A 27,210-nucleotide genomic window follows, 5' to 3' on the forward strand; every position below is an offset into this window, starting at 1 on the left:
TACGCCGTCTTGGGTTCCTTATGGAGGAAAAAAGGTGGGATATAAATGTAATAATAAATAAATAAATAAAATTAATAGAAGCATACCTTCCAAGTCCCGGGAAGTACTAGTTCTCCTCTACTCAACACTGGTTAGGCCTCATCTGGAGTACCGTGTCCAGTTCTGGGCACCACGCTTGAAAAAGGATAAAGAGAAACTGGAGAGGGTTCAGAGGAGGGCAACAAAGATGATCAAGGGACTGGAAACAAAGCCCTGTGAAGACAGACTGAAAGAACTGGGCATGTTTAGCCTTGAGAAGAAAAGTCTGAGGGGAGATATGATAGCACTCTTCAAGTACTTGAAAGCTTGTCACAGAGAGGAAGGCCAGGATCTCTTCTTGATCTTCCCAGAGTGCAGGACATGGAATAATGGGCTCAAGTGACAGGAAGCCAGATTCCGGCTGAACATCAGGAAAAGCTTCCTGACTGTTAGAGCAATACGACCATGGACCCAATTCCCTAGGGAGGTGGTGGGCTCTCCCACACTGGAGGCATTCAAGACGAGGTCGGGCAGCCATCTGTCGGGGATGCTCTGACTTGGATTCCTGCATTGGGCAGGGGGTGGACTCGATGGCCTTGTAGGCCCCTTCCAACCCTACTATTCTATGATTCTATGACTGCAAGGTGTGCAAAGCAAACTATGATGTCTTTAGGCCTAGAGCTCTCACAAAGCGTCAGGCCTACAGTGTGATGGCCCTTTCAATATCTGCTGCCAAAAGTTGCAGGTCTGGGATGATGGCAGGCAGACAGCGCACCAGAAATTCTGCCGTATTATTTCCCTCCTCCAACTCCAGGATGTCATGAATATGAATATTCTGGCATCTGCTTCTGTTGCTCAGATCCTCAGACTTCTGGCACATATGTCAGGTGGCCTGCAAAAGCCTCCGTAATTCGCTGTTGTGCTCAGCCCCACCCAGACTGCTTCATCCGCCGTTGCGTTGTTACAGAGTTGAGCAATAACATTCTCAACATTCTTCTGAAGTGGCTTAAGGTTGGATGCCCACTCCTGTGCCATGTCTTCCCTGCGTTCCTGAAGGGTTGCTGTAATCTCCATTACAAAATCTGCTGCCCCCATCCCCCCCCCCCGCTCATCAGAGCCATTAGGTCTGGCACCGCCCTTTCAGGAAGCTTTTCAGTGTGGGCTCGCCATGGGAACCACAGTTGCATAAATATATTTGTCTTCTGGCATCCTGTGACTGTTTCGGTTTTTCTTTATGTGCGCGATCTAGGGATGGCGGAGGATTCCGCCACAGACCCCAATGACGCCAGATTCAATAGAATCCGGCCTCCAGAGTCCATGGTAGAAAGGATCCCTTACCTCCGCCTCCCGCCGGAATCCTCTTCGGCTGGATCCTCCCTGCAGCCAGCTCTGTATCGTTGGCAATATGGCCACCATCGCTTGCTGAGGGATCTCCGGACGCAAATGGCGTAGTGGACGCCATTTGCAGCCTTAAAGCTCTTAGAGTAACCTAAATGCAGCTGTAAATGGCTGCAATTAGGTTAAACTAAGGGCCTTACAGCTGCAAATGGCGTCCGCTACACCATTTGCATCTGTGTTTTTTCCTGCAATAGGCTAGAACCTATTTTGGCGGTGGGTTTCAGCACCTTGGATAGCTCCTTTAGAGTTCTGGCTGGTTCTGACTGAAACCCAGGGTGGATTTATAGCCCCACCAAAATTGGAGCCACCAGCCTCCATTGTTGGGGCACAAAAAGCTGATGGTTCGGGGGGGCAGTTCTGAATGGAAAAGCCATTTACAGGGGATATGCTTGACCCTCACCCTCTGCTTCTCTGCTCCAAAGTGCTCCCCCAAGCACTCCCGCACCGATGGGATTTCAGACATACGTTTACATTTACAAAGGACTTTGGTGAGTGACAGTGGAAAAATGGTGGCAGGGAAAGCGGTAAAGCAATCCTTCCATCACCACTTCTGTGCTGAAAATCCCTCCCCCCCGCACTGCTCATTAGCAAAGAAGTGGGCTGCCTGGGTTTTTTCCCTTGTGACCACACGTAGTATGTTGTTTGGCCGTCATATGCATCTTTTGTAGCTTCCTTCATGTGAAGAACTGGGAGGCTGATCCACTTTCTGATGGATTCTGTGATAAATCATTTACTACATAGCATTGAAAATGTTTCTTTCCCCTTATTTTGGCATCCTGGCCCATTGATCAGACCTGGCATCCGAAAGCAGGTCATTATTTTCCGCTCCATCACAAGTGTGGGGCTGAATGTGAGCAGCTGGGGCTCCAGTGGAAATCCCTTTGCTGTAAACATCCTGTGAGAGAAAAACATCTCAGCACTGATCTGGTGGGAACAGGACGACCATGAAGTAGAGGACAGAGGCAGGCAAGCAGAGGACAACAGAGGCAGCCGGAGATCAGGGGCTTGTCATATTTCCCCATAGAAGTATCCCTTTGATACAAATCCCTGTGACCTGCTTTTGCTGCCACCTATGATTTGCCCACAGTGGCATGTTACGTTTCAAGACCATGCAGGACATGAGCTAGGACTCAGCCAAGGAACCTGTTTCAACCATGCCAAGTGATTAACTAATATATTTCTACACCCCATTTCTTCTACATAGTAGTATTTCTAGGTGGCTTAATAAAGAAAATAAAAACAGCAAATAAATAAAAGAACAAATTGCATCAGATAGACAGAATGCTTATTAATCCAACTCAGAGCAATTTCAGCAGATCTCAAACAGCAATAAACTGCAACCAACTCAAGCTAACCCATAAACTACAGGAACCAACATAACAATTATACAAATAAATTAATACAGAAGCAAACTCAACTGACACCCAAAACACAGGTAAACAGGCTAGCCTTCATCTGCCACCTAAAAGAAAATAAAGCACCAGGTGCATCGCTCTTTGGAAGCAGTCCCCATCCCCCACCATGATGTACAAACACAGCAAAGGCCGTTAGCCACTTGTGTAACCTCTGCAGGCAGGAGGGGCATAGGCCCAATCTACATGCGTGATTTAGTGCGAAGTGAGAGCACATCAGGGTTGTTTGTGACACATGATGTCGAAACTCCACAGCACTCTCACAGCTTTCCCCTGAAAACCGCACATTTTTGGAAAGTAATTTTACCACATCCTTTTTCCTTAAATGTGGCTCCCACATGGTGCCACTGCATTCTGCCCAATTCTCCGGAATTAAATCCTGTGTGCTGGGCATGCCTAGGGGTGTGTCTGTGACCTGGTCAAGGGGTGGGGCCATCCCCTTATTTCCCCCATTTCTTTTTCTGCCATTGGTAGTAGTGTGCTTTTTGGACACAGGCTTAGAGCTCTTTTCCCGTTAGAACTAATTTGCAGTAGCATTATTTCACAACAGTGCTGTTTCACTCTTTCACCACTGGCACTCTCCTTTCCTTCTCCTCTGTTTGTTTTTACTTTTGCACTATATCACAGTAGCGCTATTTCACAATAGCGCTGGTTCACTCACTACTTTGCAGTTGTTGTTGTTCAGTCACTCAGTCGTGTCCGACTCTTCGTGACCCCATGGACCATAGCACGCCAGGCCTCCCTGTCCTCCGCTCTCTCCCGGAGCGTGCTGAATTCCATATTCATTGCATCGGTGATGCTATCTAGCCATCTCATCCTCTGCCGTCCCCTTCTCCTTTTGCCTTCAATCTTTCCCAGCATCAGGGTCTTTTCCAGGGAGTTTTCTCTTCGCATTAGGTGGCCAAAATATTGGAGCTTCAGCTTCAGTATCTGTCCTTCCAATGAGCAGTCAGGGTTGATTTCCTTTAGGATGGACTGATTGGACCTCCTTGCAGTCCAGGGCACTCGTAAGAGTCTTCTCCAGCACCACAGTTCAAAAGCATCGATTCTTCGGCGCTCAGCCTTCCTTATAGTCCAGCTCTCACAGCCATACGTTGCTACTGGGAAAACCATAGCTTTGATTAGACGGACCTTTGTCGGCAAGGTGATGTCTCTGCTTCTTACTATGCTGTCTAGGTTTGCCATAGCTTTCCTCCCCAGGAGCAAGCGTCTTTTAATTTCATGGCTACAGTCACCGTCTGCGGTGATCTTGGAGCCCAAGCAAATAAAATCTGTCACTGCTTCCATTTCTTCCCCTTCCATATGCCAGGAAGTGATGGGGCCAGATGCCATGATCTTCGTTTTTTTAATGTTGAGTTTCAAACCAGCTTTTGCACTCTCCTCTTTCACCCTCAACAAGAGGCGCTTTAGATCCTCTTCACTTTCTGCCATTAGGGTGGTATCGTCTGCGTATCTGAGGTTGTTGATAATTCTCCCGGCAATCTTAATTCCGACCTGTGATTCATCCAACCCGGCATTTCTCATGTTGTACTCTGAATATAAGTTAAATAAGCAGGGTAACAATATGCAGCCTTGTCGTACTCCTTTCCCAATTTTGAACCAATCAGTCATTCCATGTCCGATTCTTACTGTTGCTTCTTGACCCTCGTACAGGTTTCTCAGGAGACAGGTAAGGTGGTCTGGTACTCCCATCTCTTGAAGAATTTGCCACAGTTTGTTGTGATCCACACAATCAAAAGCTTTAGCGTAGTCAATGAAGCAGAAATAGACGTTTTTCTGGAATTCTCTTGCTTTCTCCATGATCCAGCTAAAGTTGGCGATTTGATCTCTAGTTCCTCTGCCTCTTCGGACACAGCTTGTACTTCTGGTAGTTCTCGGTTCGCATACTGCTGAAGCCTAGCTTGTAGGATTTTGAGCATCACCTTGCTGGCATGTGAAATGAGCACAATTGTATGGTAGTTTGAACACTCTTTGGCGTTGCCCTTCTTTGGAATTGGAATGTAAACTGACATTTTCCAGTGTTGTGGCCACTGTTGAGTGTTCCAAATTTGTTGGCATATTGAGTGCAGCACTTTAACAGCATCATATTTTAGGATTTTAAATAGCTCAGCTGGAATACTGTCATCTCGGCTAGCTTTGTTGTTACTAATGCTTCCTAAGGCCCACTTGACTTCACGCTCTAAGATGTCCGGCTCAAGTTCAGTGACCGCACTATCATGGCTATCAGGGACATTCAGATCTTTCCTGTAGAGTACTTCTGTGTATTCTTTCCACCTCTTCTTAATCTCATCTGTTTCTGTTAGGTCCCTGCCTTCTTTGTCCTTTATCATGCCCGTCTTTGCACAAAACGTTCCCTTGAGATCTGTGATTTTCTTGAAGAGATCTCTAGTCTTTCCCATTCTGTTGGTTTCCTCAATTTCTTTGCATTGTTCATTTAAGAAGGCCTTCTTGTCTCTCCTTGCTATTCTCTGGAACTCTGCATTCAGTTGGATATATCTTCCCCTTTCTCCCTTACTTTTCGCTTCCCTTCTTTCCTCAGCTACTTGTAAAGCCTCCTCAGACAGCCACTTTGCTTTCTTGCATTTCTTTTTCTTTGGGATGGATTGAGTTGCTGCCTCCTGAACAATGTTACGGACCTCCGTCCATAGTTCCTCAGGCACTCTGTCTATCAGGTCTAATCCCTGAAATCTATTCCTCACCTCCACTGTATATTCATAAGGGATATGATTTAGGTCATACCTGAATGGTTTAGTGGTTTTCCCTACGTTCTTCAATTTCAGCTGAAATTTTGCAACAACAAGCTCATGATCTGAGCCACAGTCAGCTCCAGGTCTTGTTTTTACTGACTGTATGGAGCCTCTCCATCTTTGGCAGCAAAGGACACAATCAATCTGATTTCGATATTGACCATCTGGTGATGTCCATGTGTAGAGTCGCCTCTTGTGCTGTTGGAAAAGAGTGTTTGCTATGATCAGCATGTTCTCTTGGCAAAACTCTATTAACCTTTGTCCTGCTTCATTTTGTACATCGAGGCCATGCTTGCCTGTAATCCCGGTGATTTCTTGACTTCCTACTTTAGCATTCCAATCCCCTATGATGAAGAGGACATCTTTTTTGGGTGTTAGTTCTAGAAGGTGTTGTAGGTTTTCATAGAACCGATCAACCTCAGCTTCTTTGGCCTCAGTGGTTGGGGCATAGACTTGAATTACTGTGATGTTGAATGGTTTGCCTGGGATTCGTACTGAGATCATTCTATCGTTTTTGAGATTGTACCCCAGTACTGCTTTTCCCACCCTTTTGTTGACTATGAGTGCTACTCCATTTCTTCTAAGGGATTCTTGCCCACAATAGTAGATATGATGGTCACCTGAATTAGATTTGCCCATGCTTGTCCATTTTAGTTCGCTGATTCCCAAGATGTCGATGTTCAATCTTGCCATCTCATGTTTGACCACCTCCAGCTTACCTTGATTCATTGATCTGACATTCCAGGTTCCTAAACAATATTGTTCTTTACAGCATCGGATTTTCTTTTCACCGCCAGACACATCCACAGCTGAGTGTCCTTTCGGGTTTGGCCCAGCCGCTTCACTCTTTCTGGCGCTACTTGGAAATTTCCTCTGCTCTTCCCCAGTAGTATATTGGACACCTTCCGACCTGAGGGGCTCATCTTCCAGCGTCATCTCTTTTAGCCTTGTGATACGTGCCATGGAGTTTTCTTGGCAAGAATACTGGAGTGGGTTGCCATTTCCTTCTCCAGTGGACCACATTTTGTCAGAACTCTCCGCCATGACCTGTCCGTCTTGGGTGGCCCTGCACGGCATAGCTTATGGCTTCACTGAGTTACGCAAGCCCCTTCGCCACAACAAGGCAATGATCCATTTTGCAGTAGTGTGCTTCAATATAGCTCCCTTCCGCTGTTTATTTTTACTTTGCGCTATACAGCACACAGTTTCCTATCAATGTAACCATTCTAGAAGCAAGAGCACCCTTATGAAGACAAATGGTGGATGCGAGGGGAGAGATGTGGGGTAAACCACAGGGACATAATTAATCTCTTCCAGTACACTTCCCTGAGCAAAGGAGCATGGACAGGGGTAGGGAACAAGCCTCTCCCGTTTGCTGAGCAGCATCTATGCAGTTGATGACATTCAGTTCTACTGGTAGGAAACCAAAGTAAGGCAATTTTAAGTGCAGTTTGACCAGTGAAAACGGGTTTTTCATATACTCGGCTTTTCTTGCACTGTGTGCTGATGACAGACCAAAAGGATTTAATGAAAATCCAGATATAACCAGAAAGCACTTCTTATACCATTTCCATGTAGATGGGGCCCTGGAGAAAGGCCTCCATTCTCTCAGCCAAACCCCTCCTTCAGAACTTCTCTCTTGTCCATCTTAAATATTTCCCATAGCTTATTATGTTGTCGTTCAGTCGTGTCCGACTCTTCGTGACCCCACGGACCAGAGCACTCCAGGCTTTTCTGTCCTGCGCTCTCTCCCGGAGCGTGCTCAAATCCATATTCATTGCATCGGTGATGCTATCTAGCCATCTCATCCTCTGCCGTCCCCTTCTCCTTTTGCCTTCAGTCTTTCCCAGCATCAGGGTCTTTTCCAGAGAGTTTTCTCATAGCTTATGATTGTTGTTGTTCAGTCGTTCACCATCCTTTAATTAAGGAAGATTTCCATTTAGAGCAATTTGAACCTTGGCTGCCTAAGGGCACAATCCTATGCATGGCTGGCTGGGGAATGCTGGGTGTTTTTTTCTGTCTAAACATACATAGAATTGCACCCTAAAAGAAGAAAATGAATAAGTGACCTCCTGATCAGAAGGATGCATTCTAGATCAAGAATCCCCAGCAAGACTACTTTTGGATCAAAAAGTGATTTCCCCCCAAAACAATTTATGATGTGTCTTTCTCATCCCACGTTTTGTGGGCTAGAGGATCCTCATTGCCAGATATTATGCGTGCAGCCTTATGAGTTTAGGGACAATTTCCTAGAAACACTCAGTGAGCTTCAGTTGTATATGAAATGAATCAAACAGAAAGTAAACTCCAAAGTAGAGTAAGAGTTAAAGGAACAATACAATACATTTGGGTTCAGTTTGATATCCTAATCCCTAATCTTAAAAGTGATGCTGATGCCATTGCTCATCCCTTGTATTGAGGAGTGTGCAGAATTACCATTTTTCAACACCATTTGTATGTTTTCTTTTTAGTATACAGATATACAACTATTTCTGTATCCACACACATACAAAAATATAAAAATCTTAATTGTCATAATTTATACATGTAGCATGTATATCATAGTAAGCAATGTTTGCTTGAACACATATAATCTCTGATATTTCACCAGGCATTTTCCATGCTATTTCAAATCTATCCCAAAGGGGAGTACCTTTGTTTTTTCCACAATAAAAGCTGAGAGTCTCAGGATGTTGAATTCTGTGCTCAATAACAATGTCTGTACTTGTGTGCTGGGATCTCAGAATACCCTCAGTCTTGCTTGTGTTTAGCATTCCAGTAGTCACTGGATATTCATATTTGATGTTTCAGGGAAAATGTTGGGCTGTAAGCACGTAAACACCTATAAGGAACACTGTGATTTCTCAGACTGCACTCTTATACACACTTATCTGGTAGTAAATCCCATTGGACTCAATGGGACTTTTGAGTAAACGTCTGTAGGATTGCATGGTGAAGACAGCAACTTCTCACACTGCTTTGGAGGCCACTTCAGAAATCCCCCCACCTTGAGTTTGGGGTTTGACTTGTCCAGCAATGTAACAACTGATCCTGATAATGTGGGTCTCAGTGCCAAATCAGATGTGCCCAGATGTGTGGGTCAAATTCTTCCCGCAGCAGCCTAAAGGACTTGAACCCATTCAAAGACATAAGGGGCGCAACCCTATGGAATTGCCCTGGCTGCTCATAAGCCTCTGAGCTTGGGGGCTTACGTGTATCCAGTGCAGAGTCTCCTCTGTATGAGTATCCAATGCATTTTAGGGAGATGGGCAATCCTGCCCATCTAGTGGAGGCTCCCAGGGGGGGGGAGGCTAGGGATGGCTGGGGATACCTTGTACACCCATGCCCCCATCCCCTCGTCTCCCCGCCCCCAAGAATGCCCCCTTTCCCCTCCTACGAACTTGCACTTTTGAGCAGGTCCACAGCTCACCTGGTCACCCTCTTCCGCAGTATTGTGTTTCTATTTAAATGATAGCAATTCTGTCTACGTTCGCATCTATATACATTAACACATGCAAATTTTATGCAAAGCTTGTCTGGGTGATACATTTGCTTCTTTGGCGATGCCTAAGTATCTACCCAGGGGTTGGCTGGAGACACCTTGGGGTGCAGGGTATCCCTCTCCGGGGAACCTGCCGAGGCCCTGCACTCGTCTGCCAGCCAGCACGACTGCATGTTCTTTGCCCCCACATGCTCAGTGGTGCAAATGAGGCACAGGCCTCCACTGTGCTCTCCTCTCACCCATGGTCATGTGTGCCAGTGAGCTGAGGCACAGCTGGAGATAAACATAGTTTAAGAGAATGGGAATTCAATAAAGGTGACAGAAGGTGAAGGAACAAAACAGTCTCACGGTTTTGTAGATAGCTTGGTTTGGGGCTATTATGGAGTAAAATCTTTTTCGTATGTGTGCTGCTCAATACCAGCCAAAAGGTGAAAAGTTTAGTGAAAGATTATTGGAATCAGAAAAATCATTATTGGAATTACAGAGCCAGAGTGTCTGCAGAAGAAGAGGACATAAGGAATTGGGCACAAGATTCAATAGGAAGTCAGAGAGATATCGTGGTTTGCAAAAGGTTTTACCTGAGTTTAGGAAGAGGGAAAAAAAGCTTTACAGAAAGCAACTGATGGTCAGGAGAAGGACTCGGGAGATAGGAATTTAGGGCAAAGGTGAACAAGAAACTACCCTCCTGATTGGTTGGAGGTGGGAGGGAACAAGCTATTTTTAAAATATAAAAGCCTGCAGCAGATGGGCAGAAATAGAGAGGAGGATCAGAAAGATCAGAAGAAAAAAGCAGAGAGAAAGAACACAGAAAGAAGCACAAAGTCCTAGAGGAAGGAAAGAGCTGCTGGAACTGGAGAGGTGAGTAAGACAATGCTGGAACCATGACAATAAGGTATTGGCGGGAAGGAACATGGATGAAATAGGGATATAGTCTAATTTGGTTAGTTGGGTGCATGTATCTCTGGTTATTTTATTACTTTTTGCTTTAATGGTTTTTCTATGTGTCGTATGAGTGTATCCATTCAGAGATAAACACTTTTTTCTATTAACAATTTTTCCAGTACACCTTTAAACTTTGTTGTTTGAACTGCCCAGGGAGCTTTGGCTATTAGGAGGTATAGACATAAACAAACAAACCAAGGTTTGAAATGTCTAATAACCAATCCTCACACTACCTAAAAGTTAGATACTTGTGACCCATGGAGTTTTAAGGCTGGTTGGTGGAGACAGCCAGAGAAAAAAAAGATTTCCAGTTAGTGGCAATAGAAAAGGCCACAGCAAAAACGAATGGGGGACACTCTTTTGCCTGGATTCCCTTCCACTCAGGAACTGGGTATCACTGACCCGTTTGACTTTAAACTTGAATGACATGGTTTCTTATCATTACGCTACACTTTTCCTGGAGGCTAAGAAAGACTTGGGAAAGTGGTCAACCTTAAAGGTTTCATGGTTGTGTGTGGGGGGGGGGGGGAGGAAAGTTTCTTACCGTGAATTCGTTTTTCTGTATCTTTTGGAGGGCATTCCATGACCTTTGGGTTAGCCCCTCCCACCGGATGACAGGCAGGGTCCAATCTAACAGTCCTCTCCAGGGGGAGGGCTACCCAGTCTGCCTAGGCCAGACTGAAAAAGCTGAAGCCCCTCAACCCCTAACAGGAGAAACAGTCGAACTGCACAAGAAAGAAATAAGAAACAAACAAAACAAGTGCAACAGCACCAATACTAATCCCTAACCAAGAAACTCAAGGGACTCACTGAGCTGGAATGGAGCTCCCAGGATGCCTAATGACCGCCCCATGTGTGCGGCGGAGGCAGAAGCCTATAAGGGAGCAGGAGTACGCTGGCTAGTCCGTGGCAGGTGGAGCGCCCTCCAGAAGATGCAGAAAACAGGAATTCCCACTAATGAACTTCCCTTTCTCCTGAATCTTCTGGAGGGCATTCCATGACCGTCGGGATGTACCAAAGCAGTCCCTCTCAGGGTGGGAAGGGTGTATGTATCGTTGAATATGCACCCTCTGTAAAACCCTTCTGCTGAAGGAAAAACATCAATTTTATAATGTCTGGCAAAGGTGTGCCCAAAGGCCCATGTGGCCGCCTTGCAGATCTCCTCCACTGAGGCACTGCCATGAAACACAGTTGCAGTGGCCACTCCTTGAAGAGAGTGTGCTGTTACTCCTGATGGAGGAGATTGTCCCAGAGATTGGTAGGCCAAGGCAATGCATTCCCTTAACCACCTGGAAATGGTAGATATTGAGACCTTCTTACCCAAGATACTGTCTTGGTGAGAAACAAACAAGGCCTCCGTCTGCCTGATAGCAGCCATCCTGTCCAAGTAAAAGCGGAGGGCCCTGTGCACATCCAGTTTATGCCAGACCTTCTCCTGGGGATGGGCTGGCTTGGGGCAGAAGGAAGGCAGAACAACCTCCTGCTGACGATGAAAAACAGAATGAACCTTAGGCAAAAAGGAAAGCTCTTTCCCAAGTACCACCTTGTCCTGTTGGAATACACAAAGTTGGGGGTCAGAGGACAATGCCCCCACAACTCAGAGACTCGTCTGGCTGAAGCAATGGCCACCAGGAAGGCGGTCTTGATAGTCAAGTACCCTTTATCTTTCTGAGTGGCTGTGAGCTCACCAGGTGCTTCTGAGAGCTCCAACTGAATTGGGGTGTGTGGCCTGAGTACTCCCAGCAGCTCACTGGGCGGGAAGCTTCAGTCTGTTTCCCGCCTCTCAGCTGAGCAGAGCAGAGCAAGCTGTTCCAGCTGGTCCAGGGACTACAGAAGCAGGCAAGCTCCCAGAGAGCAAGCGGACAAGGGGAGTGATCAGGGGGAGCAAACAGGAGTTGGCCAGGGGAGCTCGGCAGGGGAGGTCAAGGGGGAGGCCCCTAAAAAATATTTTTATTATTATTTTTTAACTAACTTTTTTCCATTTATTTGTCTTGTAACACACACTTCCACACCAGTGGGACTCTGCTTTTAACCTCTACTGAGTAGAGGAGCAGGCACAGGCTAGTCTAGAACAATCACAAAGCTAGACAAAAAAAGGGAAAAGAGGCAATGGAAGGACAGGACTCTCCAGTGGTGGTGACCTGCAAGGTGTGTGCAATGTTTGTTTTCTTGCCAGAGAACAACATGGCCTACACCTGCAACAAGTGCAAGTTGATCATGCTGCTGGAGGAAAAAGTAAGTGGACTGGAGCGGCGACTGTCGACCCTCCGGGGAATAAGAGAACACGAAGCGTTCTTGGACAGAATGGGGGAAATACAGCAGCAAAGGGAAGACCAGAAGCTTGAAGAGCAACAGCAAGATGAGGCAGTGGGAAATGCTGAGGTGAAGAAAAATGGAGTAGAGGATTGTTGTTCAGTCGTTCAGTCTTGTCCGACTCTTCGTGACCCCATGGACCATAGCACGCCAGGCCTCCCTGTCCTCCGCTCTCTCCCGGAGCGTGCTGAAGTCCATATTCATTGCATCGGTGATGCTATCTAGCCATCTCATCCTCTGCCGTCCCCTTCTCCTTTTGCCTTCAATCTTTCCCAGCATCAGGGTCTTTTCCAGGGAGTTTTCTCTTCGCATTAGGTGGCCAAAATATTGGAGCTTCAGCTTCAGTATCTGTCCTTCCAATGAGCAGTCAGGGTTGATTTCCTTTAGGATGGACTGATTGGACCTCCTTGCAGTCCAGGGCACTCGTAAGAGTCTTCTCCAGCACCACAGTTCGAAAGCATCGATTCTTCGGCGCTCAGCCTTCCTTATAGTCCAGCTCTCACAGCCATACATTACTACTGGGAAAACCATCGCTTTGATTAGATGGACCTTTGTCGGCAAGGTGATGTCTCTGCTTCTTACTATGCTGTCTAGGTTCGCCATAGCTTTCCTCCCCAGGAGCAAGCGTCTTTTAATTTCATGGCTACAGTCACCGTCTGCGGTGATCTTGGAGCCCAAGAAAGTAAAATCTGTCACTGCTTCCATTTCTTCCCCTTCTATATGCCAGGAAGTGATGGGGCCAGATGCCATGATCTTCGTTTTTTGAATGTTGAGTTTCAAACCAGCTTTTGCACTCTCCTCTTTCACCCTCAACAAGAGGCTCTTTAGGTCCTCTTCGCTTTCTGCCATTAGGGTGGTATCGTCTGCATATCGGAGATTGTTGATAATTCTCCCGGCAATCTTAATTCCGGCCTCTGATTCATCCAACCCGGCGTTTCTCATGATGTACTCTGCATATAAGTTAAATAAGCTGGGTGACAATATGCAGCCTTGTCGTACTCCTTTCCCAATTTTGAACCAATCGGTTGTTCCATGTCTGGTTCTTACTGTTGCTTCTTGACCTTTGTACAGGTTTCTCAGGAGACAGGGAAGGTGGTCTGGTACTCCCATCACTTTAAGAATTTGCCACAGTTTGTTGTGATCCACACAATCAAAGGCTTTAGCGTAGTCAATGAAGCAGAAACAGATGTTTTTCTGGAATTCTCTTGCTTTCTCCATGATCCAGCGAACGTTGGCGATTTGATCTCTAGTTCCTCTGCCTCTTTGAAACCCAGCTTGTACTTCCGGTAGTTCTCGGTTCGCATACTGCTGAAGCCTAGCTTGTAGGATTTTGAGCATCACCTTGCCGGCATGTGAAATGAGCGCAATTGTGCGGTAGTTTGAACACTCTTTGGCGTTGCCCTTCTTTGGAATTGGAATGTAAACTGACCTTTTCCAGTCTTGTGGCCACTGTTGAGTGTTCCAGATTTGGAAAAGGGTGACAGTTAGGAGAAGAAGAACGAGATGCCACTCTGCACCAGTCGAAGCAGTGGAGCAGTGGAACCGATTCCAGGTACTTGCGGATGAGACTGGAGGACAGCCTCCAGAGGAAGAATCACAGGGGAACCGACATGAGAGTGAGCAAGAGGCTGAAGGTCAGTCAAACAGAGGCGATGAAACCCAAGCCTACAAGAAGAAGAAGAAGAGAAGAGTGGTAGTAGTGGGAGACTCCTTGCTGCGTGGGATCGAGACCCAAGTATGTCGCGAAGACCCATGGACTCGCCAGGTATGTTGTCTCCTGGGAGGACGAATTAGAGACGTGACTGAAAGGTTGCCTGCACTCATAAAGCCCACTGACAGGTATCCCTTTCTTCTCATCCATGTGGGAACAAATGATACCGCCAAGCGGAGCTACGAACAAATCACGTCAGACTTTGAAGCTCTGGGAAGGAAACTCAAGAACTTTGGGGCCCAGATAGTTTTCTCATCCATCCTTCCAGTAGTTAGGATAGAAAGGGAACGAAAAATACTCCGGGTGAATGACTGGCTACGAAGGTGGTGCTGACGAGAGAGATTTGGATTTTGGGACCACGGGCTATACATCCTGGAAGATGGGCTGTTGGCTAGGGATGGGTTGCACCTCACAAAGGCTGGGAAGAATGTGTTTGGCCACAGCATGAAGAACTTCATCAGGAGGCCTTTAAACTGAATCCTACGGGGAAGGGAGATATAATGTAACAATGGACGTAGGTGCATGCACTGCAACGGAGAGAACAGCTCTGATAGCACCCAATAATAGTCTTCAGACACATGTAGGAAGAAAGCCAGACTATGAAGCACATGGTCTTCGATGTCTATATACTAATGCCCAGAGTATGGGAAACAAACAGAACGAACTTGAACTCTTAATACAGGAGGGAAATTATGACTTGATAGGTATAACTGAGACTTGGTGGGATGACTCTCCTAACTGGAATACAGCAATTGAAGGATATAACTTGTTCAAAAAGAACAGGAGGAACAGAAAGGGAGGTGGGGTTGCACTGTATGTGAAAAATACATCTCTCTGCACAGAAATACAGGAGGATGAGCTTGGTAGCCCCATCGAGAGCATCTGGATCAAAATTAATGGAGCAAAGAATAAAAGGAACCTGGTGGTCGGAGTCTACTACCGGCCACCCAATCAAAGAGAAGACGAGGATGAAACTTTTGAAAAGCAAATAGCCAATGTTTTAAGGAAGCATGATGTAGTGGTAATGGGGGACTTCAATTTCCCCGATATTTGTTGGGAGACAAATTCTGCAAAACATGGCCCCTCCAGGAAATACCTGACTTGTGTGGCAGATAACTTCCTCCTACAGAAAGTAGAGGAAGGAACTAGAGGATCGGCTATCCTTGACTTGATCCTAACCAACAGAGATGACTTAGTGGATCAAGTAGCAGTTACAGGAACTCTGGGGGAAAGCGACCATGTTGCACTTGAGTTCTTGGTTCTAAGGGAAGCAAAAGCTGAGTGTGGTCAAACGCGTACCCTGGATTTTAGGAAAGCTGATTTTAATAAACTCAGAACAATGATCAGTAAGGTCCCATAGCAAGCAACACTAATGAGAAAAGGAGTCCAAGAAGGGTGGGAGGTTTTAAAAAAGGAAATTCTCAAGGCACAATCACAAACCAATCCAACAAGAAGAAAAGGTGGAAGACAACAGAAGAAGCCAATGTGGCTTCACAAAAAGCTTAGGGATGACCTGAAAAGAAAAAAGGACACATATAGGAAGTGGAAAGAAGGCCAAGTAACAAAGGAAGAGTACAGGCAGGTAGCACAGAATTGCAGGGATGGCGTCAGGAAGGCTAAAGCTGAGAACGAGCTGAGGTTAGCGAGGGATGCAAAATGCAACAAAAAGGCTTTCTTCAGCTACGTGCATAGTAAAAGACAGAGGAAAGGAATGGTGGTTCAGCTATTAAATAAGGATGGCAAAACGATAACAGATGACAAAGAAAAGGCAGAGGTGCTCAATTCCTACTTTGGCTCAGTCTTCTCCCAAAAGAGGGTCTATGACCCCCCTGGCAAAGGCGAAGTACAGGCTGAAGGGGCAGGATTGCAGCTTGAGATAGATAGGCATATGGTCAAGGAACACCTAATGACTTTGAATGAGTTCAAATCTCCAGGGCCAGATGAACTGCATCCTAGGGTAATAAAGGAACTGGCAGAAGAACTCTCAGAACTGCTGTCTATTCTCTTTGAGAAATCACGGAGGATGGGGGAAGTGCCAGATGACTGGAGGAGGGCTAATGTTGTCTCTATCTTCAAAAAGGATACAAAGGAGGAACCTGGGAACTACGGACCAGTCAGTCTGACATCAATCCCTGGGAAAATTCTGCAGCAGATGATAAAGCAATCCACCTGGAAGCACATTGAAAACAATGCCGTGATTACTCAAAGCCACCATGGATTTGTCAAAAACAAGTCCTGCCAGACAAATATGATCTCATTTTTTGATCAAGTAACCTCCCTTGTGGACCGTGGGAATGCTGTAGACATCATATACCTTGACTTCAGCAAAGCTTTCGACAAAGTGCCCCATGATCTCCTGATGAGCAAACTAGCTCAAAGTGGGCTAGATGAAACAACGATCCGGTGGATCCACAGTTGGCTACAGAATCAGACTCAAAGAGTGTTTATCAATGGGACCTTCTCAAACTGGGGAGAGGTAACGAGTGGGGTACCGCAGGGCTCAGTCCTGGGCCCAGTGCTCTTCGACATCTTTATTAATCACTTGGAGGAGGAGGTGCAGGGAATGCTGATCAAATTTGCAGATGATCCAAAATTGGGCGGGATAGCTAATACTTTGGATGAAACAAAATTCAAAGTGATCTTGATAGGCTGGAGCGCTGGGCAGAAAACAACAGAATGGCATTTAATCGGGATAAATGCCAAGTTCTGCACCTAGGAAAAAGAAACCAAATGCACAGTTACAAGATGGGGGATACGTGGCTCAACCACACTACAAGCGAGAAGGATCTTGGAATTGTTGTCGATCACAAGCTGAAGATGAGCCAACCATGTGATGTGGCTGCAAAAAATGCTATTTTGGGCTGCATTCATAGAAGCATCGCTTCCAAATCCTGGGAAGTACTAGTTCCCCTCTACTCAGCACTGGTTAGGCCTCATCTGGCGTACTGTGTCCAGTTCTGGGCACCACACTTTAAGGAGGATGCAGACAAACTGGAGGCATTCAAGATGAGGCTGGACAGCCATCTGTCAGGGATGCTCTGACTTGGATTCCTGCATTGAGCAGGGGGTTAGACTCGATGGCCTTGTAGGCCCCTTCCAACCCTACTATTCTATGATTCTATGATTAATGCCTGGGCCACTTCCTGGGAAACTAATGTGGGACTGATCTCTGACACAGTTGTAGATATAGGACTCTGAACTGTTTGCTGAACTAAGCCATGGGTCTATAGTTGTCATGGAGCTATATGTTTTCTAAAGAGTGTAACCATTAAGCTTTTATGATGGGATTTGCTACAATAAATCATCTTACTGACTCAGGTGTCCTGTGTCAGAATGCCAGTGTGTACCAGAAGAAATGAGCTCATGACACAAGGCAGGATAAGACCTTATGGTGATTTGGTGAAAGCTACAGGACAATAATTCTTTTTCAATTTTAACAAATTTAACATATTGTTTGTAAATTACTTTTGAAAAGGAGGCCAGCACGAGGACATACTAAATTTTAAAGGTTGATAGTTGACAATCAAGTTAAAGGACTGATAAGCCAACTGTATAAGTTGATTTGCTAGGGAAAGTGGAAGGCAAAAGAAAGAGGGGCCGACCAAGGGCAAGGTGGATGGATGATATTCTGGAGGTGATGGGCTCGACCTTGGGGGAGCTGGGGGTGGTGATGGCCGACAGGAAGCTCTGACGTGGGCTGGTCCATGAAGTCACGAAGAGTCGGAAGCGACTGAACGAATAAACAACAAAACAACATAAATTGATTGCAGATTTAGATACTGCATCAGTGCTTCTTCAAAATGGAACAATGATCTGAGGAAAGATGTTCTGGAAGAAGTGTGGCCTTGGTTTTCAAAAGTCGTGCCACAGGTTCGTGACAAACATGAATCTAAAAGAAAGTCTGTATAAAATCCTTTTTAGATAGTATTTGACATCTTCCAGTCACCAGGATACATCCAGGAATTGATTATCAATGCTGGAGAAGTGGCTCTAACAGATTGGACATTGTTCATATTTTTTGCTCTTGTCCAACGACTGAGACATTTTGGAGGCCTTCCTTAATAACAATTAAGAACATTATGGGGTATGAGCTCCCTTGGGACCCATTAGTAGTTTTGTTTGTCTATGTAAAGGAAGTGGTGAACTCAGAGGACAGTGAGATGTTGATTTATTTAGTATGCCTGCTTATAAGTAAAAAGTCCGGGGTGGGTGGGGAGAGATCAAAAAGCCCTCAGTTGACTAATGGTATCTGAATGTTTCAGAAATTGTTTGTATGGTTAAACTCACTTATTTCATGAAGGTTAGAGATGGGAGGTAACGAACAGATAGGTTCACTGAAAGAAGTGCTTGCTCAAAATGAATTGGAATGATAAAGTTCAAGATGCACCATTAGGACTAATCAACTATTTTTCTCTCTTCCCTTTTGCTAAGTTGAATTAAGGATGGATGTTATGAAACAATGTCTTACTTCTGTTTTATAAATTTGTGAATGATCTTTAAAATAAATATTTTTTAATTCAAAAAACCCTCCCATTCTCAACCTGATTTATGGTCCACTATACCTCAATTCACATGTATACACAGTTATGGCCCTCTCAGTTCGCCCCACACACTGAGGGCAAAACTAGATATGTTGCACAATCCATGATTGGATCTTCCACATTTCAAAAGCTTAAAACAGCGGTCGGGGGGGGGGGGCGATTTTGGGCCAAGTTCTGCCATGTGGGTGTGGACTCCTATCTCCGCACTGTTTTACTGATCTAAATTGTCCTCCCAGGTGAGCTGCTATTTGCCCCATTAGGGGGAGCTGACAGATACAATGCAGGTCCTGTTTCCTGCTTGGGGGCTACCAGTGTAGTTTGGGCAAATAACTCTTTCCCCTGAGTTAACCCTTCCTTCCCCAAGCACCAGGCCCCAATTTAATCTCCCCCTCCCTCTGCTTTCTCCTTCATGGAGAAATGCAGGAGATCCAGTTATGAATCTCCCAGTGTCACATCTAATTTGGCCCTAAGAAAGCAGTATCTTGCTTATGAAAAGACGGGTCACAATTTCCTATGGGCAACGTGTTATTTGTTCTTGTTGCTTTTCATCTTCTTATTGCCAGCCCAACTCTGTTAAAAACTCTTTTTGTGTGTTTTAGCTCATCCTCTAAAAGGTTTCCATTCCCCGTTTCGTACCCTCCATTCAGTTTGTTAGACTCAACATTCTGCTGTTCTTGGCTGCCTAATCCTTTGCAGTGGAGGACAATGAGCAGAGCAAGGGTTAAGGATATAGTGAGCTGCCAACCATATCCCCCTTCTCTTTGCGTAAACATCAAGGAAATGGCTGGTGTAGGGACTTGATGGTAACCTTGAAGTGACAGAATGGGAAAAGACCCAAGCAGCCCTTGTCAAAACCACCCTCCTCAGGAAGGCTTCAAGGAGACCTCTCTGCAGCAGCCCAGAGAAGCAGCCTACAGCCTCTGGGGAAAGTAAGCGCACAGCATATGAAAAAGAGCCTGTGACACCAAGGCAGCGGGTGAGTCTCCAGTAGAATCCTTCGTAGAAGGCAGTTTTATTAAATCTAGTAACACAGGGTGTATAGTCTCATACTGGACTTAGTTCTTTATTAGGAGTATCCAAAATATATAAAAATGGCTTATTATTCAATAGTAATTCAATTCAGCAGTTTATTATAGCTACATTCCTGAGTGCCACTGGACACAACCCCCCCGGGCCTACTTCAAGTGTGCCATCCCATTACTCCAACCCAGCTGTGCTTTGTCTAGTTCAGACAGTTCTCGAGCTCCAGCAGTTGTTAAGAGGCAGATTTCATATCCTCACTCTTGGGATGTGGAAATTTCATTTCAATTTATTTTTTGATAAGGATTTACCAACACTGGCACATTTCTTCATATTCAGGACAAAAAACTTGAGAATTAAAAATCTGAATGCAGAAGCTAAAATTTGTTCAAGCAGGCCCTGGGCTTTTGAGCGCTTAACTCTTGGGTTTACACCCCTGGGTTTGCCACCTCTTTTTTCTGCCAGGCTCATCTTGAACAGCTACATGGCAGCAGGCACAACATGATCATCTCTATGCTGGGAATAACTTTCAGGGTAGTATGGATAGGAATTTACCAAAATTCACACATTTCTTCATATTCAGGAGGGAAAGAACTTGGGATTTAAAAATTCTGAGTGCAGGAGAAAGAGAAGCTGGCAGATTTGTCCATCCCTGTCCAAGTCCCAGACATAGACATCCAGTTCTTCAGATGTGTACAGCACTCAGGGTGTGCAATATGTGGCAGTACCTCAGTGAACAGGATGACCCTGATCAGTGAGGCCCAACCATTTTTCTAGAAAGAATGTTACAAGACTAAAGGTGCAATCCTATGCATGCTGGCTGGGGAATGCTGGGAGTTGCAGGACTTTTTTCTGTCCAAGAATGCATAGGATTGTGGCCTAAGAAATGATCTGTAACTTGGAAATCCATCTGTGCAGCTTCCAATGTCAGCTGACAAAAACAACTGGACTCCGGAGCACGAAACTTCAGCTGGAGCTCAATTCCTACAGAAGGCGCAGAAGAGCCCCTTGGTGCCAGCTGGTGAGCCTGGGGGAGCCTGTAGTGCCCCTTCCCACAAATCTGTGTGGCCTTCTCCCCAGCTCAGCAACTGAGAGAAATCCTTTGAAAAGGGGGCTTTGACGCGGGGGGAGGCGCAACGCAAAACAAATGCAGAGGGAGCACAAACAACCCTGGGTGCTCCTAAAGGCTGAAGGCAGGCAGGGATCTAAATGTAACTTCAAGACTCATAGGCATGTCTATGGCGGGTGAAGACTATTATGGGCTGGAGGACCTCCTGGGTGAGAAATCTGGCCTTGCAAACATGGGAAACTGCTTTATGCCAAATCAGTCCATTGGCCCACCTGGCCTTCCCCAACTTGGCACCCTCCAGATATTTTGGATTACAGCACCCACAAGCCATAGCCAGCACGAGCAACCATCAAAGATTATGGAGGGTGTAATCCCAACCATTTGGGAGGCACCAGGTTGGGAAAAGCTTCCATTTCTCAAATGTAGCTGCCCGGGTTTGAACCTAGGCCCGTCTCCATGCAGCATGCTCTGCCGGTGCCACTGAGCTGAAGGCCGGCCTTTTCTTCTTCGATTTGAAAGCGCTGCCGTTGCTTTTCACGGCCTCCAGCTGACAGATCCCCGCCTTAAACTTTTATTTCTTAAACTGAAGGCAGGCTGGAGTGAATCCGACCCACAATTCTATGTTCACCAATCATCATAGGTGAACTCAGCTCCCAAATTCTCAAATTGTTTTTCAGAGCTCCCAGAATGATAAGAAGCAATCCAGTAATCTAAAACTACAGGGCGTTCAATTCAAGCTTCTTGTTTTTATCATTGTATGCAGACTTTTAGCATATAAGCAGTAATGAAATTAGGAAGAGCCTCCTACGTGTGAAGACAGTCTAGTAATGCAAGAAGCTGCTCCAACAGCCTGGTGGGCAGCAGGCAGGCAGGCAGAAGTGGGTGGAGAGAGAGAGAGAGAGAGGGGTGGGTGTGCGGGGGGTGAGAGAGAGAGAGAGAGAGAGAGAGAGAGATCACCCAACCCTGCCTATCACTGGCATGTGGCCAACAGATTACCCGCAAGGGAATGACAGAAAAAAAACATTTACTAATCATGCTTTATGGATATGATTCTATTGCTTCTCTGGCCCTGCAGGCATGGTGGCATTTGTAGCTGTGGCAGCCTATGGACTTCGCCAACTGAAGAGGAGGGGGAGTATGAAGATGTCGGTCCATCTGATTCACACTCGGGTAGCCGCCCAGGCCTGCGTGGTTGGAGCCGTAACTCTTGGTAAAGCGGTAGGGATGAAGGGAAGCTGGGCAATAGGACAAAAGATTTGTGTGGGCAGAGGAATTTGAGAGCAGCTGAGCTTGCACCTTCAACGTCTGTCTCGAATCGGGGAGCCATGCTTGCAGAATGCAAAGGCCCCCATGATTAGCATGTCTCCTGGAATCTATTCAAAAGGTTGATCTGAGGCTTTTAAGCCTTTGGGCCATCATGACCATCATTTATTATTCTAGGCCACCTTTCAGGGCAGGAGCCCTCCCAAGGTGGCATGCAACAATCAAATCCCATATAGTGAAATCAATAGAGTACTAAAACAGTACAAATTCATACAAAAAACCAAACACCAGCAATAAAACATCTGGCCCAGACAGTACTAAAATCTACAACATAATTGCAGCTATAAACCACAACAGTCTGACATAATTGGGAGAAAGCAAGCAAGTCTTCGGGGCTTTCCTAAACGCTTGCAATGATTGGGCCTGACAGAACCATGATGGCAACTCATTCCAAGGTGTGGGGCCGTTGTAAAAAGGCCCTCTCTCATGTACTTGCCCACCTAACTACCCTCAAAGGTGGGCAAGTGAGAAAGGCCCTGTTGCTGATCTTAAAGTGTGGGCAGGCTGATATGGGTGAAGGCAGTCCTTCAAGTAATTTGGTCTCAAACTATTTAGGGCTTTAAAGGTCAAAACCAGCGCTTTAACTTGGGCTCAAAGCTCACTAGTAATGGGTGCAGCTGGCACAGTGTAGGAGTTATATGCTCTGCCCACCTCGCCCCACCAACGCATGGGCAACTGCATTCTGCACCAGCTGAAGTTTCCAGACTTCTTCCAAGGCAGCCCACACTCAATCCATTACACTAGTCCAGCCTGGATGCCTCTAGTGCATGGACAGCCAAGGCAAGGTGTGTCCTGTCCAGATAGGGCTACAGCTGGCATACTACCTTAAGCTGGTAAGCATACTCACAGACACTGCAGCCACCCAAGCATCCCCCGATAGTGCCGACTCGAGGAGGGCTCCAAGACTACGCCCTTGGTCTTTTAAGGGGAGTACAACCCCATCTGGGACCAGTTATAAACTCCCATCCATAGTTGGGTTTCCTAAGCCATGGGACCTCCATCTTGTCTGGATTAAGTCCCAGCTTCTTCACTCCCAACCCCCCCAAAACAGCCTCCAGACACTAGTTCAAGAGTTTCACAGCCTCACTGGGCTGTATAGGTGAAAATGAGAGGTAGAGACGAGTTTCATCTGCATACTCATTACACTTTAGCCCAGACCTCTGGCTGACTTCCCCCAGTGGTTTCATGTAGATGTTAAAAAGCATGAGGGACAGGATGGAACCTTGCAAGGGGAATGGCCATGGGATGGAGCAAAAGCCCTTCAGTACCACCTTTCTGAGACCACTCCTTCAGGAAGGACGGGAACCACTTTAGCCTGTGGCTTCTAAGCCAAAATCCAAGATACCATGGTCAATGGTGTTGAAAACTGCCGAGAGGTCCAGAAAAACCAACAGGGTTGCACTCTCCCCTGGCGTAAGTTATCGAACAGGGTGACCAAGGCTGCTTCTCTTCCATTACCAGGTCTAAGGCCTGACTGGAATGGATCTAAATAATCAGCATCATCTGCTTGGAGTTGCAAGCCCACCACACACACCAGCACCATGCCCAAGAATGGCAAATTTGACACTGGGTGGTAGTTATCTGAAACCACAGGATCTAAATTTTAGAACCACAGGATCTAAACTATAGGATCTAAAGCTGCAGGAAACTCACCATTCAAGGAAGCATTGACCACCTCAGAAGTCCAGATACACAGCTCAGCTCTGGCATTTCACGAGCCAAGGAGGAACAAGTAGTAGACCTCAGTCCTCCATGCTGAAATGTCTCCCTAACATGACTAGACGGCATACTAGCCCCGTGCCTCTCAGACCGTGTCAAAACAACGGCATCCAAGTTGGCACAGACATGAGCAGCTTTATCTGCAATATGTCTAGGAAATTGCTCAAACCCTTTGGACACCAAGCAGATGTCATGCTGGTGGAAAATTAGGATTTCTTTGCCACCACCACTGCCACAGAATAAGATTGAAAATGGATTCTTACCAGTGTTCAATCCTATTTGTTATTCTTCTGCCATTTGCATTCCAATGGTCAACACAGTCGTTGCATCACCCTCGGCTCCTAAAGAGCTGACACAGTTCTACGACTGCATCGAGGACGTTTCGGAACAATCATATCGAAAGCCTCGCCATCCCCCATTCCAAGCAGAAACTAGGGCCTTGGCAGAACCACCAGTTAAGCCAGGAGGAAAATCCCAAAGGGACCTCAGAAATCCATCTGGATTCATCAGCCTCCAAGGGCAGACCATCAAACTTGATCCTCCACCCCTGCAGAGGTTACAGGTAACCTGAAGGTAAAAACTGATCAGATAATGACCTGTCCATGCCAAAGGAGTCACTGCTGGCTCACCCACCCACAGATGATTCTCTCCCAATCCAGAAAAGAAAACCAGGTGCAGTGTGCCCTGTCACATGTATTGGGCAGATATCATCTGAGACAGGCCCATGGTTGACATGATGGCCATGAAATCTGAGCCACTCCTGATAAGGTAGCTTCAGCATGAACAGTAAAGTCCATCAAGATCACAAGCCTTGGGGCCCTCAATACTGCCCTCGAGACCATGTCAGCAAGCGAGAGTGAGGCAGCGGGGTGGGCGGCACACCAAGGGAATTGCAATCCTGTCTTGAACAACAACTTGGGTACCCAACACCAGGTACAGGCACTCACAATTGATGGTTGAATGGGGTATCTGATCAGGGAGATGGAATCCTACAGAAGGTGGCTGCCTCCACATCCCTCTGTCAAGCTTGACATTGCACAAGAAACCTTGGTGGACCCATTTGGCAGGGGCTCACCCCTCCCCCTTCAGCCAGGCTTCAGTGACACAAAGCAGGCTGGCAGGCTGTCCAGCTATTGGGCCAGAGATGACGCCACCTTTCCCAATCGCCAACCCGGCATTCATCGAGCACCACTGGACTAGGGCGGCCTGCAGGCAAGCGACTGCCACAGCAGGCTGGAAGGCGGACCAGAAGAGGACACAGCCCTTGTCTGTCTCCGTCGCCACCTGCCGCCGTAGCACCCTTTGCCCTGCACTACATTTGCAGCGGCCCCGACATACCCATTTGTCCCCGTTTGCTGATGAAGGCTCGGCCCAGGAAAGCCACAGGCGCAGCGCTCGGGAGGTGCCTCTGCATGGCTGAGTGCAGCTCAGCCTGTCCTGGGGACTCGTCGTTTGGGGCTGTTCTTGAATCCAGCGTTGCCACTGGAGGCACTGCGGCCTCAGGGACCACGCACCTTTTGTCAGCTTCAGTTGATATACGAACTATAACCCTTTCTGGACAGGCAGACTAGCTACAGTTGTCCTCACCCAGTTATCCAAGCCTCTTGTTTGGATTACTGCAATGTATTATAGGTGTGGCTGCTTTTGAAAATGGCCCAGAAACTTCAGCTGGTCCAAAATAGGGCAGCAAGCCTGTGAACATAGAATCACAGAATAGTAGGGCTGGAAGGGGCCTACAAGACCATTGAGTCCAACACTCTGGTCCATGCAGGAATCCAAGTCAAAGCATCCCTGATAGGGGGCTGTCCAGCCTCATCTCAAATGCCTCCAGTGTGGGAGAGCCCACTAGAACAGGGTCCTTGCAATCTGCACTGACTTCATTCATTCCATACCTATACTGCCCGATAGCCAGAGCTCCCTGGGCAGTTCACAGCATTATAAAACGTAATATAAAACCTTTAACATGCACAAATTTTGAACATTTAATAAAACTACTGGGACCTGGAAAAAAAACCCTAATGTTAAAAAGGCCCATCATATGTTGCCAAATGCCTGGGAGTAAAGAAAGTCTTAACCTGGTAACAAAAGATGACAATGCTGGCACCAGGCAGAGCTCGCTGGGGGGAGCATTTCACAGTTGGGGGTCACCACTGAGAAGGCCATCTCCCTTGTTGCCATCCTCCAAATCTCCCTCCTAGGAGGGAGTCAGATGCTGATTGTAGTGTACAGGTAGCTTTATACTGAGAGGCACTCTATCAGGTATTGTGGTCCCAAGCTGTGCAAGGCTTTATAGTTCAAAATGCAGTAGGCAACCCATGAATTGGAGAGCAGAACCTGCGTCTGCTTGGCTACAAGATAAAAGAGTTGTTGTACCTAGAAGCCAGAGGGGTAGGAGCCAGGATTGGTTTTGGCTGTGCAAATTTTACTACAACAATTGTGCAATCAGGCCCAGGCTGCATTAAGATGGTATTGAGCAGACAATCCTGAAAATTCCAGCATGTTTCTAGCCCTTAAAGGTGGAAGAATGTTTGAAAAGGGGGGGGGGGACTTGGGGGAAGTTAGAAAACCAGATGGTAGACCTACAGGCAGAGAGGCCTTCAGTGCCATGGTTAGTTAGTTGCTCTTTGTCACCAGTAAAAGCAGTATTATGCAAAGTTTTTTGCTAGAGGCAGCACTGCGTTTTCTGTAGGCCACTTTCTGATTCCGTTCTTTGCACTAATATGGGTCTCTCACTCAGGCACTGTTTACAGTATGTACAAAGACCACGTCCTGAAACAGAAATAGATGGGATATGGATGGTATGGTTTGTCCCTACTGAGCAGATCTGAAGACATCTGTAGCAACATCAGCAGGATGGGAGATCACCTGGTTGCTCTTGCAGAAGAAACACCAGCTGCATCCTCAACAGCTCACTGATACAGCTCACACATTTTCCTAAAATCTCCTATTGTGGTGTGTAGTTGATTTTCCAAATTTTATTAAGTATTACATACACCTTATGGAAAGAGAGGGCTGGAAAAAACCCTCAAGGAATCATCCTGTCTCTAGGCAGGGGATTAATACACTCTCTAAACCAGGGGTGCAGAACCTCTTTGCAGAACCCTGGAGGGTTGAATTCAGCTTTGGAAAAGCTCTCAGAGGCTGCATTCCAGTAGTCTGCGAGGCCAAAGGGGTGGGGCCAAAAATGCCAGCATATTTTAGCTTAAGGCTCTCACTGCCAGGACTACAGAAAATCATCCCTCCTTATGCAAACAGTTAATAATGCATCTCTGGTAGGACGTCTTTTGTGAAGTGTCTGTTGCATAGTTTTCATTTTAATTGCCTTTGTATCCAGGCACTTTGTCTAAATGCTCCAGCTTGTACACGATGTAAGAGCAATATTAATATCTGATGCCACTATTTTAAACATGATCTCAAAGTTCTCCCGCCTGAGAAGGCATTAAAATGCACCTATCTGGTAAGGTGACTTGCAGTAGCATTATTCATTTGCATCTC

At 46.4% G+C, this 27,210-nt stretch overlaps 1 protein-coding gene across 1 annotated transcript; it reads left to right on the top strand.

The window, feature by feature from the left end:
• Positions 1-19,627: 19,627 nt before the first annotated feature.
• Positions 19,628-27,174, top strand: HIGD1B (HIG1 hypoxia inducible domain family member 1B). Its single transcript, XM_084804338.1, has 3 exons — positions 19,628-20,625; positions 21,749-21,883; positions 26,453-27,174. The coding sequence occupies exons 1-3, from the start codon at positions 20,529-20,531 to the stop codon at positions 26,497-26,499; spliced, it is 279 nt and encodes a 92-aa protein (XP_084660464.1). The 5' UTR covers positions 19,628-20,528; the 3' UTR covers positions 26,500-27,174.
• Positions 27,175-27,210: the final 36 nt, after the last annotated feature.

The sequence above is a fragment of the Heloderma suspectum genome, chromosome 6 (assembly GCF_057233095.1).
Source record: "Heloderma suspectum isolate Gila_16-S chromosome 6, 16-S_ref, whole genome shotgun sequence".
Taxonomy (NCBI): Eukaryota; Metazoa; Chordata; class Lepidosauria; order Squamata; family Helodermatidae; genus Heloderma; species Heloderma suspectum.